The following is a 13,677-nucleotide window of genomic DNA, read 5'->3' as shown; positions in this document are numbered from 1 at the left end:
GCCCCGATCCCGGCCCCGCCCCAGTCCTGGCCCCGCCCTCTGTGCGTCCGCTTTCCTGCAGGGCGTCCCGCCCAAGAACTCTTTTGTGATCTGGGATCTGTCCTGGCCGAGGCGGAAAAAGGTGGAAGGAGTGAAAACAGCCCCCAAACGCTCCTAAGTCTGTTTCTTCCTAGTTACTCCCTAAGTCCCCGCTTCTCATTACTTACTGTCCAATCTAGGGTAGAAGCCTTATACCCTACTATAAGGTGTCAATGGGTGCAGCTAGCGGTCGTGGCACTGGAGGCGAGGCCGGCCGTTTTAGGGCTTTTGGGGGTGGTGAACTGACAGATTGGGGACAGAAGGGGGCAACACTTAGTAGTTGTCCCCTGGGGTGCACTAGGGACTGAGGAATGCCACGTGATTCTTCCCAGCAGGCGGGACTGGGAGGGCCTCCTGGAGGGAGGGCCTTCCTCAGGGGAGTGGAGAGGAGAGGAGAGGAGGGGAGGGGAAGCCACCAGCAGCACACGTTTACTGAGCACCTACTGTGTGCCGGCACTGTTCGGTCCTGAACAGAAGCTGACAGAAACCCCCCTCGGAGGGTCTGCATCTCAGTGGGCGGATGGCAACAATCCACGCGCAAAGACGCACGCAGCGACGTTAGGGGTGCTTTGGAGAAAAGCAAAGGCGGAGCAGGGTCAGGACCGTGGAGGCAGCCGCAGACCTGATAGCCTCGGAGTCGCTTCCCTGGAGTTGAGGGTCAACAGAGGCCCCAGGCAGCAGAGGGCCTCGGTTCTGCACCTGAAAACAGCGTGGCGTGACCGGAGGACGCTGGGCCGGCAGGTGGAGGGCAGCCTGGGGTTGGGGAGATGGGAGTGGAAGGGGTCCGGAAGGGATGGGGCTTGGGCCCTGGCAGCCTGCCTACAGGCAGTAGCGACTGGGGCAAACTCCCAGGTTCCTGGCTCCAGGAACTAGGTGGATGGGGGTCTGCAAACACCCGTGGACAGTCCACAGCGGCCCCACAGAGGCCACGGGAAGGAGTCCTGTGTCCTGGCCTCTCCTGGTTGTCTGTGTCGGTTTTCCAGGAACATGGCTGGTCCATCTCATCTGCGCATGCCCAGAGCTGGGGCACAGAAGGTTGGAGACCAAGCTTCTCTCACAGGGGTTTTCTTTCATTCAAGAAATGTGGATGGAGCACCCTCTGTTCCAGGGGACACAGTGATGAATAAAACACAGGTTCCTGTTTGCACAGGGTCTGAATCTAATAGGTGAGTGGGCAGCCTTTGATCCACGTGGGCTCTGTTGTAAGAGGGGGATGGAGTCTGGGGGGAGGGAGGGTGGTCCAGGATGTTTCCTGGAGAATGAGATGAGGTGAGAGCTGAAGGATGACGGAGAGGAGGCAACTCAGGGAGGATTCAGAGCAGAGGGGCAGTGACTATGATATGAGGTCAGGGACCACGCTGGGCAAGTGCAAACCGAGTCAGGGGAGTGACAGGGAGGAAAGACTGGAAAACTGCAGAGAACAGGTCAGCGGCGGGGGTGCAAGAGGGCCCTTAGGGGTGACAGAAACACTTGATTGCAGTGGCAGTAACACTTTAAATGTCAACATCCACCGAACTGCACACCAAAAAGGGTGAGTCACTGTAAGTTACACCCAATAAGCCTTACTTTAAAATAAATGCCTTCGTAAGAATGAAGACCTATATATATTTTCACTTATTTTTTATTTATTGATTTTAGAGAGAGGGAGAGAAACATCAATTTGTTGTTCTACCTTCATTGGTTGCTTCTTATATGTGCCCTGACCAGAGATTGAACCTGCAACCCTGGCATGTCGGGACAACACTCTAACCAACGGAGCTACCGGGCCAGGACCTGTACTTTTACATAGAGGTAGGCAGGAGGCAGAGCACACACACATGGTAAGGGTTTTGGTCTTTGAAGCGGCCACTGCAGGCTGCAGAGGATGGGCTTGGAGCAGTTGTGGCGGCCTCAGGGGGCATCTCTCACAGGCTGGCTCCCCTTCCTCCGTGTCAACAGCACGGAGGGGACAGCTGCAGCCTCCCAAAGGGCCTGCAAGTCAGGAGGGAACGGGGCTGTCTCCTGGGGAGTGGCAGGGTGTCTTGCCTTTAGGATTGACCTTGAACGGGTGTACGGCAGCCTTTCCAGAGCTGGGATTGGGCCCGAGAGTGGGTAGGGGAAGGGGAAGGCCTGCTCACCCACTGAGGACAGCAACTGCAAAAGCTCCCTCGGGGCCAGCAGCAGTGATGGGCACAGTGGGATACCCAAACCTGCTTGGCCAGTCTGCGCCCAGCTGGAGTGTTCTGGCTGCATCCCTGGAGGCCAGCGGCTCGGAAAGGTGAGCCAATGAAGCAGAAGCTGAGCACACAGGCCTCCTGGGGAGATGAAGTGAGGCCTGCCGGGCACAGCCAGGACAAGCCCTCCCAAGTGGAGAGCTGACGCCAGCAGGGCGGTGGCTGGCACCAGCCCCTGAAGGCCTAACCCATGCCTGTGCCTCAAACCAGCTTCATCTGTGGGATCAGCTGGGCCCCGTGACTGCAAGGCACAAGCCAGAGCTGAGAGCTGAGCACTAAAGGCTGCCGTGTGTGGGCACGGAGGGCTAGTCTCCTAGGAGCCAGGGCTAGTCTCTGGACAATGTGCCGGACACAGGGAGCCAGAGCGGCACACCCTCCCTCCTGGGCAGGGATGTTAAAAGGATGGGGAGGACTGAAGCCACTGAAAGTGGCCTGGGGCTACTGGTCACTGAGCACTTGGAAGGAACAGAAGCCATGTTCCTCAGGACCCAAACACCCGGAAAACTTACGGAAAAATCAAGCCTCAGGCTCTTAGCTACTTGCAAACCATTTCCAGACTGGCCTGGTCAAGGGTTTATCTGTTGGAGTATGTCTCCACCTTGTGGTCAATGCTGACACGACCACCACCTCCATCTCCCAAATTTCCAAGAGCGCTTCTAAATCCTCACCAGCACCTAATTTAACCCTTACAACAAAACACTAAGTTCTAGTATGGGCATGTGCCATACAATTTGGAAAGCGAGGCAATATTGGGACACGTCCCTGCCAAGGGTCTAGGAGCCCCAGCCTGTGCTGGCCTGTCACCTCACGGGGGAGCAGCCTCGCTCCAAACTGTGAGCACGCTCTTCAGGGCGCTCAGAGCTGACAAGCAGGTGGGCAAAGGGCAGAACCAGGATTTAATCAGAGTCAGGCCTGGCTGGACCTAAACAGCTGTTCATGCTGGGATTTGGCCCATCCACACACCCACCAGCCCCGTGAACTCCATCTCTGCCCCACGCCTGGAGGCCCGGCTCCTCTGCTGGGCTCACACACACTCAAGTCCTCAGCTTTAAGGTTCCCTGAGCCCGGCTCCAAATTGCCCTCGCACCTGCGTTCACTTCCTGCAGCGTCCTGCTCCTGAGGTTCCCAGTTTCTCAGTATTACACTCCCCTCCTGCCACAGGGGCTGTGGCTGGCGGAGGACATAGTCATGAAAGTGGGGCTACATTCCAAGGACAATTGCCATACAATTGTCTTTGCTTGCAGCCATTTCCAAGGCTAATCAACTCCTCCTCTCCACCAGCCTTTTCATTAGCAGGGAGCTCCTTTTATCTAAGTGACTTTAAATCTTGAGTGATGCTGGCTCATTTCCACAAACATCCGGCTCTTCTGCCTATGTCATCTACTGATGTTCAAACTTAGGCTCAAACAAAACAGCTTTCTCTGTCCATTGGGACCAGAGCCCAAGATTAGGGACGCAACGAGGCTGCCACCAGGACCCCCAGCCCAGCCCCACGGGAGTCTAGCAACCCGTGACATTTCCCTTCCGGCCTTCAAAGACAAGACACACGAGAAGATTTTTAACGTTTTAATACAGATCAGCATGTCGGGTTCACTTCAGCTCCTTCACTGCCAAACCTAGAGCGAGAGAGGCAAACGCGAGGCATCAGAAGACAGAGTCACGCTGCTTGTCTGGGTTTATTCTTAAGCCAAGAAGGCTCACAAAGCTCAGACATTAAGCCCACCAGGGAGGTTTTGCATAAAATATTTAGTGTTTGATTTAAAAAAAGCCTGTCAGCCTTTATAAAGGGGCCCGGCGTGCTCCCACACGGCCGAGCTCAGTACCGGCTAACTTTCAGGGTGGACAGGCAGCCTCTAGAGCTGCTCGGTGCTCCCCGGGCAGCTTCCTCCACCCCAGGACGGACCTATGTTTAACACATGCTCACGGCCTACGGTACTTAATCAGTTTCCTCACAACCAGTGTCTGCCTGGTGGGGTGAACTGAGGCAGAGTAAGTGTGAGCGGTTACTATTCTGCACGAGAAAAGCAGGAACGAGGGAAACAAATCCGCCTCGGCCTGAGCCATGTCCGCGATCACCACGCTTGCACGACAGGGGCAAGAGCAGATGCTTAGACCACAAAACGGACCTGCCTCTCCTTGGGCACAACTCGCGAACAGGACGGCGATACGTGCACGGCCCAGCCTGCGCGCCTGCCCAGAAATCCGCTCACTCACCCGGGGGCAGGGACTGCTTCAGCTTCTCGGCCTTCTCCTTGTCCGTGATGACCAAGGTATACAGGTATCTGCTGCACCGGACTTTGAACTTCACATTATCCTTATTTTTCTTGATCTTGACAGCTACCAAACAGACCAAAATCAGTAATTTAATTGCACCAGATTAAATGGTTCACCTGCTTTATACAAATGCAGAAAGTGGCACCTGTGACCGCAACCACGGCCACAGGTGTGCTTGTCCCATCGAAACAGAAAACAAGCTGCCCTCTATGACCCCATCTTCAAAAACCGCCAGAAACCGCCTTTCCCGTTTATTAAGACTCAAGCACCTGGGGCTTGACCTTCACGGCTTGTCCATGTATCTGTACGCTCAACACATCCGGGAACACTGTCCCCGTCTTATTTTCTGAAGGGAAGGAAGAGTTTATAAAGCAAGGAGATGGGCTATCTGCCGGGACCAGAACTCGCCGCTCCACTCGGGGGCGATGGGAAAGAGCAGTGAGTGTGCGCTCACACTTTTCCTAAAACTGACAGAGCCCAGTCACTGCCTCCGAATTCTATTTCAGGACCCGCACTCAGGCGGCGAGGAGCCCCAACTGCAGCCCAACCCCTAGTGCAGGGTGTGAGATCTGGGGAGTCTGGTCAGGCTTCTGGAAGACAACTGCTTCCCCGAGGGCCAGTCATTTCAGGGACATCACACCCCGCATCCCAACTGCTTTAAAGACAGCCCAGGTGCTCACCCGCAGGATCTGTTAACATGAAGGCCAATCCAGAGGCCGGGGTAAGGGCGGAACAGGGCTCCTGTGCCTCAGCCCAAGCACCTGACCAGACACACGCACTCAGCATGTCACAGCAGCAGCACAGGTCAGCTTGTACCCACAACCCCGTTTCTGCCAACAGCTGCTACAGGACAGGGCACCGAGCAGGAAGCTGAGGCCCGGTGGCTCAGCAGGCACACACACTGGCCGCCTTCGCTCAAGTGGCTGCATCAGCCCTAGCACCTGCTGTACACCTGTAGCACTTGTGAGGTGTAGGGTCTCTTAAAAGACGTGAATTCTACATCGTCACACGATGCATTAATTCCAGCTACAGGTGCATACCCCAAGCACTGAGGGACAAGAGGTTCCTGCACGCCAATGTTCACAGCAGCATTATTCCAAACTGCCGAAGGGTGGAAAGCCCTCCATGTTGCAGCAGGATGAATGGAGGAATGGTCTATCCACACCAGGGGTGACTCAGCCTCCAGGACATTATGCTACATGAGAAAGCCAGTCACGAAGAACACCGTCTGATCTCATTGAAGAGGTCCCTAGGTCAGTCAAACTGATTTAGTGGTACAGTTTCAGTTTGCAAGATCAAGAGTTTTGGCGATGCAATGGGGATGTACTTCAGAGCAGCGAAGCGTACACTTAAACATGGTAAATTTATATCATGTACGTTTTAGAATTGAAAAAATGCCCTATTCTTCGACCTATGAACCAGGAGGTCATGGTTCGATTCCCAGTCAGGGTACATCCCCGGGTTGTGGACTCAATCTTCAGTGTGAGGTATGCAGGAGGCAGCCTATCAATGATTCTCTCTCATCATTGATGTTTCTATCCTTCTCTCCCTCTCCTTTCCTCTCTGAAAATAATAAAAATTTTTTTTTTTTTTTAAAAAGCCCTATTCTGTCCAGGGGGCGATGACCTGCCTTCACAGGACAAACCGTCTAGAATCAGGCCCCCAAACAGAATTAAAATGCAAACGAATCAATGGCTCTAGTGTCATTTCTCCAATGCATTAAGGTCTCTAATGGATCTTCATACACAGTCACCCCTCAACACAAGGAAATGGTGTCATGCTTACCTTCGCGACCGCTATCGCTAGAGCTGGGACTGATCCAGGCAGTGACCCCAAATTCCCTGGTCTGAACTAAAACTGACATGATCACCCCCTCTTCATCGCAGGACAGCACACCAACGCGGCCACCCTGGCACCTGCGGTCCCCACACCCGTGGGGCAGGGCGGGCATTCCCACCAGCCGCTGATCATGTGACCGCCATCTCATTCCAGTTACCGGAGGGTCCAAGGCGCAGCCTGCGGCAGGTCCCAGGGGCACAAACAGGGCCCTCGCTGTCCCCTGAGAACCCACTGAAAGGCTCTCCGACACCACTTCCTCCCGTGGGGACAAGGAGCGTAGCGAGGACCGGCTCCCAGCCCGTCCCGGCCCCACGTCCACAAAAGATCTGACTTGCCCTCCGCGAGAACCCTCAGGGGGAGAGGAAGCTTTTATGGAGCAGAAAAAAGACGACTCTGGGCTAACACAGCGCACGAATCGACGGTCCATCTTGCACTGAGCACAAGCCCCCGGACCTCCTTCAACTACGAGGAAGGGGGAAGGGCAGGGCCCGTGTCCGGTGCGGGAATGAGGATACCCACCCGGGCGCCAGGGGCCGGCGCACAGCAAGCAGAGGCCCGCCCTGACGTTTCTGATGCATCGCCCCCTTTCCCCTCGTACACCCCGAGACACGAAGACCCGTAGGGGTGAAACTTCTTAGTAAATGAAGTTCGCCGCGAGCAGGGCCTGCACTCAGCCCAGAACCGAACCCGCAAACACGAATCCCGGCTTTGTGGGACACGCACCGGCAGCCGTTCACCCAGTAAAACTTCCGTTCAGAGCCCCAAACCCAAGCCACGAGGGAGCGACTTTTTAAAATGTCCACCATTAAAAGGCCTCCCGCCTGGCATTGGGGAAGACGCTCCCGGGGCAGCCCGGGGTGCGGGGCGCTCCACGCCAACGCGACCCTTCCCTCCCGCTCACCGCACCCCGAGCGACCACTCACATTTGGCGTCCTTCCGCCGGGCTGTGAGCAGGAAGTCCTTGATCTCCTCAATCTTGCGAGGCTGCGACACAGAGAAAACGGGGAATGAGCTGCAGGCCAGACATCCTGGCGACAGTCGCGTCCCCGGCCCCGCTCGGGCCACCGGAGACCCTCGCCCCGGGGGCCCCCGCCTCCCCGGGAAAGTCTCAGGCAGGGGCCGTACTCACCATGGCTGCGAGGCGCGGAGCGTGCGGCCGGCGCCTGCGGGGAGGACAGACATTAGCGGGGACCAACAGGGACCCCCGCTTTCCCTCCCCGACCCCCTGAAATGCTGGCCCCAGGGCACCCCATCCTCTTTCCTCGCAACCCTTGAACCAGGCCGGGGGTCCGAGAACTTCACTCGGCCGTGGATTACCTCGGATTATCCCCACTACTCTCTGTGTGCCGCCCAAGAGGTACTTACAACAAGCAGCCAGAGGCGAAGAGGGCGAAAAAGAGCGTAACTTCCGTTTCCGGGCAATTAATCCCTCCCCCGGAGGAAATTGGGTACGGTGTCTGCGGAGGGTCAAGAATTACCACTATGTAGGCGTTCGCCCTTCCCATTGCAGCACCTCTGCCCCCTGTAGGCCTAGATTAATAGTGCAGCTCCACGCTTGGACCCGGCCGCCTCCCTCCTCCAATCCCTTCCCTTTTCTACCCCCAGACCCTTGGCTTTGCTAGATTTTATTTTAGATCCAGTTTGAAGACCTAAATCTTATATCTCCCACTGTCACTAGACCTGTGCATTGGGCATCTGCATGGGGATTTGTCTCATTTGAATGAAGGAACCTTCTTTTTTTTTAAATGTGTTTTTTATTGATTTTTAGAGAGAGGAAGGGAGAGAGATAGAGCGATAGAAATACAGATGCGAGAGAAACATCCTCGATTGGCTGCCTCCTTCATGCACCTCTAATGGGGATCCCAGTAGGGGTGCCCGCAACCCAGACCTGTGCCCTGACCAGGAATCGAACCGTGACCTCTTGGTTCCTGGGTCGATGCTCAACCACTGAGCCATACCAGCGGAGCGGGACCTTTTTATGTATATTTTAGAACCTCTTTCTAGGCATGCCTCACATTTCTTTCTGGAAATAATTCCAATAGCCAAGGTTTTGTCCTTACCCATGGGGACAGCTGTGAAGGGTTGTCGGAGCCGGGAGAGAAGTCAGGGCTTGAACCCACGCTGCTCAGATCCCGGAGCCCAGGCTGCACCTAAAACCGGCTGGCGGTGGGGAGGGCAGCGCTTTCTTGGCCGCCTCGGCCCACACCGATGTTATTTTCGTGGCACATAATGACTCTCAACTCTTAGGTAACCTCCCTGCAGGCGGGGCGGGCTCTGGGAAACCCGTGGCTATCGATTTCATTTTTATCCTCCGCCTTTATTTCATTTTTAACCTCTCTACCAATGTCTATGTTTTATTATATTTGTTTCTCAAAAATGTAATAACTGCACAACAGAATGTAATTGCCCTGTGTGTTTATTACACTTGAAGAGAGAGCACTTCACCATGAACTTCACTTTGAACTCGCCCATCTCTCTCGGTCACAGGAGCCCAGGCTGAGCACAGTTCCGGGGGGCTGGGCTACAGGGAAGAGTACACCAACAGGGACACCCCCAAATTCCTCTGATTGTACTAGAGCGCCTTTTAGCAGAAGCCAAACCCTGTTTCTGTAACCGCGGATGCCCCTGGGTGTCAGCAGTGGGAACAGTCCACTGGGAGGGGTGACGTTTTAGAGCAGCGGTTCTCAACCTGTGGGTCGCGACCCCTTTGGGGATGGAACGACCCTTTCACAGGGGTCGCCTAAGACCATCGGAAAACACATCTATAATTACATATTGTTTTTGTGATGAATCACTATGCTTTAATTATGTTCGATTTGTAACAATGAAAATACATCCTGCATAACAGATGTTTACATGACGATTCATAACAGTAGCAAAATTACAGTGATGAAGTAGCAACGAAAATAATTTTATGGTTGGGGGTCACCACAACATGAGGAACTGCATTAAAGGGCCGCGGCATCAGGAAGGTTGAGAACCACTGCTTTAGACCATCTGAAGGTTGGGGCCCAGCCTGAGAGGGATGGGTGCCTCCATTCCGAGCGGAGAGGGACGTTCCCAGACCCTCCGCCTGGCCGGCCGGCCCTCTCCACCTGGGCCTGATGCCTTTCTGGTCTTTTCTATGCCACCTGCTCCACCACAGGTGACCGCCCTCCGGGCCCAAACTGCTGGCCTCTGAACGCGCTAGGCACTGACCCCAGGCTGAGCCTGCGCTGTCCCTCCGATAACAAGCCCTGCTCCTCCAGGGCTCAGCTCCCACCTCCCCTTCAGGCACGACCCTTCGGCTCCGACTCCGGACACTGGTCAGCCATGCAGTCGGTGCTCACACCCACCTCTCGCTGATTGTGCCCCAGCCCTCAACCTTTCATCCATTTGTACTGACTGTCTTTGAAGGCGAGAAAGGGGTCCCACGTTCTGTGGACGGCTCCTGAAATGCAGTCCGCGTCTGTGTATGCAGTGGGTGCTCAATGCGGACACTGTAGGATTCTCAAGCGGGATGCAGCTTCAGAGCTCACTCCCTCTATGCAGGGTGGGTCGACAGGTGTAGGGATGGAGGAATGAAGAGATGGAAAGATGGGGAGGGAGGGAGGAATGGAGGGTTAAATTGGACCATGCCGTGCCCGGCACATAGTAGGTCCACACAAATATTTGTTGAGTGAATGCCTGGTGCTTCTGCCCACTGCAGGGCCTACGGGATGGGGACAGGGACAGTGGGAGGGCCGTGCCTCCCTTTTGGCAGAGATCCCAGAGAGACAGATGTTCGCCCTCTTGCGTTGTATAATAAGCGAACATAGATGAGTAGTAACAACACACAGAGGCAAATTTGTTCAAGTACCAAAGTGTTTCTCCAGGGGGGACGAATGGCGCAATAAAACGGCAGCTACTGAAAGGCGAAGCCGGAGCCTGGAGGGGGCGCCTCCCATGCTTCAGGGGAGGGTGAGCCCAGAGGTCACGGTGTGGCCCTGACAGCGGGTAACCAAGGGGCCCCAGCCCTGACCCCTGTGAGAGCAGCCAGGACGCCAGGTTTGACTGAAGCACCCTGGTGGAGACACGTGGAAAAGCCTACAGGGGCCCAGGGCGCACCCTGCAGGGCATGGAGGCCCGGGGTTCTAGAGCCAGGGTGGAGGGAGGGGGGAAGGACTAGAGGAGGGGCACCCTAATCGGCCGCCCCCACTTTCCGCTGCTCTGGTGGGCCTGCCTGGGCGCCCTGGGCTGGCTCCCGGCTGGGCTCCCGCACAGTAGCCCCTGGCCCGGTCCAGTCTCGCCTCCGTTGCTTGCTGGCTCCTGAAGCGAGGTGTGTGTGTGGGGGGAGGGGGGTCTGCTGCCTCCTCTCCCCCCTGCAGGGCTGCTGTGAAGCCTCAACGGGATCATTTAAAAAGCCAGCCAGTGCCATCCGGGCTCCCTCCAGGCCTGGAGGTCACCCCCTGCCCTGGGTGTGGCGTCCCAACGTGGCCACACGGGGCGCCGAGGCCGTGACAGGAAATGGAGAGCAAGCGGCCCTGTCTGCCTTGAATCCTAAAATCCAGGCTGTGACGGCTGCTATAAATGAGGAGTCATGTTTGTATAGCATTTCACACCTGACAGCTGCTTTCATATCTACCATCTCATTTAATCTCCAAGCGGCCCCCGAGGGGCCCATGCATCTGGCGGCGGCAGGGGCTGGCCTTTCATCATCTCGGAAGGGAGTTGTTTATTAAAGCGGGAAGGTTCCGGCAGGGAGAGTCTGGCGTCCTCGCCGAGCTCGGCTCCCTGGGAAAGGGCGGGAGGGAGGGAAGAAGGCAGGGGCGGGCCTGGGGGCTGGCGTTTTTTGGGGGAACCCAAAAGCTTCTCACTGTGGGACCAGGTGGGAGCCTTGGGGGACCGATCGGGCTGGGGATGGGGTGGGCCCAGGGAGAGCGAGTAACGGTGGTGCCGGTCCACACGGGGGAGAGTCCACCCAACACACGCACAGCAGCCTGCCTGACTGTGCCAACCCTCACCGCCTGTGTGTTCCGGGGAGGGTGGGGGGCATTCATAAAGCAGCAATCAGACTGGATGGCACCAATCCTGGAGGTCTTCCTGGAGGAGGCATTATGAGAAGATGGGAAGAAAACGGTTCCTGGAGCCAGTCCGTCTTGGGGTCAAACCCTGTGTCTGCCTGGGAGACCCTGACAGAGCCCCCGGGCATCTCCGAGCCTCGGTCCCTGTTGAGGAGAGGTACGCATCCCTCCTTCCCAACCTTCCGTGCCACCTGTGGGCAGCTGCACCACCGTCTGCGGCTGCCCTGCTTCTGAGAAGCCAGGAGACACGAGGCACGGAAAGTGCTTAGCCAGCAGCCGGCTCTGCGGCTGCTCATTGAACGTGAGTCCAAGGCGAGAGCTGCCGATGGACTTGGAGAACTTCCACCTGGAGAAAGGAGGCAGGCTGGAGTCGCCCACATACCTCCCCCAGAGCTCGGGGACACAGGCCGAGAGAGGAGACCCCTCAGAGAGCCTGCCTGGTCTTCTGGGGGGGGGCGGGGGGGCAGGGCACAGTCAGTTTTGACAGGTGACACCTCCTCAAACCCCCTGCCTCGCTCCACGGCCCCTCTCCCCCCATCAGCTGCTGCTTGATGCCTGAGCGGCTGCTGCTGAGATGGTGTCCACAGGACAGGACATGGGGCAGGCAGCGGGGAAGCCAGGCTGGGCGAGAAACACAAGCCCCTCCTCTGCATCGGCGCGTGCCGGGGTGAGGGGACATCCGCGTGGGAAAGGGAAAGGGCACGGTCCCTCCAAGTCGGGGACAGGCCAGCCTATCAGCTTGTACAGATCTTGCATATGCGGCGGCGGAGAGGAAATCAATAGAGCTGTCAGCGGCTTCATGCATTCCCGCCGCAGACGGCCTGCTCAGGATGCGCCAGGAGGAGGCTTCAAATTAAAAACCAGAGGAGGGGCGGCGGAGGGGCGGGAGATAAACACCCTGACAGGCCAGGGGAAAGGAAGGGACACGGCGGAGGCTCCAGGAAAATTAAAGCCCATACATCACGAGGCTCAGAGAGCACCCTGGCTGAGTGACAGGAGACCCCTATGGGCAGGGGTGTTCCGGGGGGCCTGGCGCCCCCTGCCGGGCAGGAGTGGGGAGGGAGGGGAGAGAGTGGGCAGGCCTCTTGTATTCACAGTGTTAATGCCCAGTCGGGGTGAGGGTGGGGCTGGACGGGTGTGGGTGGGGGAGCGAGATGAAATGAATGACAGCCTCAGAGCCTGCGATACATGGGTGGGGGGCCTTCGGGGGGCGAGGGGGGAGCGGCACTTGGCTCCCTTTTAACTACTCCCTCCCATGGAGCAGACAAAGCAAGACGAGTGATGGAAGACAAGTGAATAAAGAGATGGTTGTGAAGGTGCAGCCAGGTGCGTGGAGGCAGGAGGGAGACCAGCCACTGGGCCTGACCTGGGGCAGCCAGGCTGTGTGGAGGGCGGGCCTCCGGACCTCCACAGAGAGGGGGACCTACCTGCCGGCGGTCACACAGCCCCGAGACCTTCAGCCAAAGGTCCAGCTCAGACTGTGGCCACCACTCAGGGCGAGAGCTAGGACCCAGTATCTCAGCTCACTGTCTCCCTCCCTCCTTCCCTCCCTCCCTCTGATCTATCTCCTGTTGGGCTTCCCTCTGGCTGAACCCAACAGGTTCAGGGTGGCCCCCCGCCCCTGGGGCACGGAGCAGGGTGGCGGTGCAGACCCAGAGACAGTGGAAGATACTCCATCCACCCACTCCTCCACTTGGACCAGCCACCTCCACTGTGGGGTGGTCTTGTGACCTTGGGTGGCCTTGTGACCTTGGGTGGCCTTGTGACCTCGGGTGGCCAGGTCACTGGGTCACTGTCTCCTTAGTGATTCTAAGGCAGAGACGTCCCCTAGGGCCCAGCAGGCTCTCTTCTGTCCTGTCCTTCCCCCAAGCGACCCCACACTCCCTGATCCCCCAAACCCAGGCACTGTCTTCAGGCTCACGTGCCGTTCGTGGGGGAGGACGGTCTCCGGCCGCGCGAATCCTGCGCCTGGTGAGCCTGCGCACAGGTGAGCCTGGGGCACGTACAGCCAGAGACACAGGTAGGCCGGGTGGCTTCATTCTGCGGCATCGCCCAGGACAAGTTCTGCCAATTAAATCGGTGACCTCGCTTCCAAAAGCAATTCTCGATGCCGCAGCGGCTCCCGAGGTGAGGAGATTAAAGAGAAGCTGGCTGGCGACTGCTGTGCAGCCGGAAGCAGGTGCCGTGGGTGCCAGCGTGGGAGCCCCGCGTGCATGCGCGGACCTGCTCTG

The 13,677-nt window shown here is 57.3% G+C and overlaps 1 protein-coding gene across 3 annotated transcripts; it reads right to left on the bottom strand.

Moving 5' to 3' along the window:
* Positions 1 to 3,842: 3,842 nt before the first annotated feature.
* Positions 3,843 to 7,845, bottom strand: RPL38 (ribosomal protein L38). Of its 3 annotated transcripts, none has more exons than XM_006754605.1 (5): positions 7,770 to 7,845; positions 7,534 to 7,567; positions 7,328 to 7,388; positions 4,506 to 4,628; positions 3,843 to 3,907 (listed from the first exon to the last, which is right to left on the bottom strand). In XM_006754605.1, exons 2-5 carry the CDS (start codon positions 7,534 to 7,536, stop codon positions 3,882 to 3,884), a joined length of 213 nt encoding a protein of 70 aa, XP_006754668.1. In that variant the 5' UTR covers positions 7,537 to 7,567; positions 7,770 to 7,845; the 3' UTR covers positions 3,843 to 3,881. The 3 variants fall into 3 exon arrangements, with proteins under 3 accessions (XP_006754668.1, XP_006754669.1, XP_015426189.1); XM_006754606.2 differs by lacking the exon at positions 7,770 to 7,845 and adding an exon at positions 7,722 to 7,769; XM_015570703.1 differs by lacking the exon at positions 7,770 to 7,845 and adding an exon at positions 7,674 to 7,691.
* Between the last annotated feature and the right edge of the window lie 5,832 nt (positions 7,846 to 13,677).

This window comes from Myotis davidii, unplaced genomic scaffold (genome assembly GCF_000327345.1).
Source record: "Myotis davidii unplaced genomic scaffold, ASM32734v1 scaffold172, whole genome shotgun sequence".
Classification (NCBI taxonomy): Eukaryota; Metazoa; Chordata; class Mammalia; order Chiroptera; family Vespertilionidae; genus Myotis; species Myotis davidii.
This window is presented reverse-complemented; position numbering and strand designations above follow the sequence as displayed.

What these genes read in the sequence shown, in the direction of transcription:
- RPL38 (XM_006754605.1), bottom strand. An exon ending in CCGGCGGAAGGACGCCAAAT is followed by an intron (nt 4,629 to 7,327) that starts GTGAGTGGTCGC and finishes TCTGTTTGGTAG; the next exon opens with CTGTCAAGATCAAGAAAAAT. An exon ending in GAAGCAGTCCCTGCCCCCGG is followed by an intron (nt 3,908 to 4,505) that starts GTGAGTGAGCGG and finishes CTCTCGCTCTAG; the next exon opens with GTTTGGCAGTGAAGGAGCTG.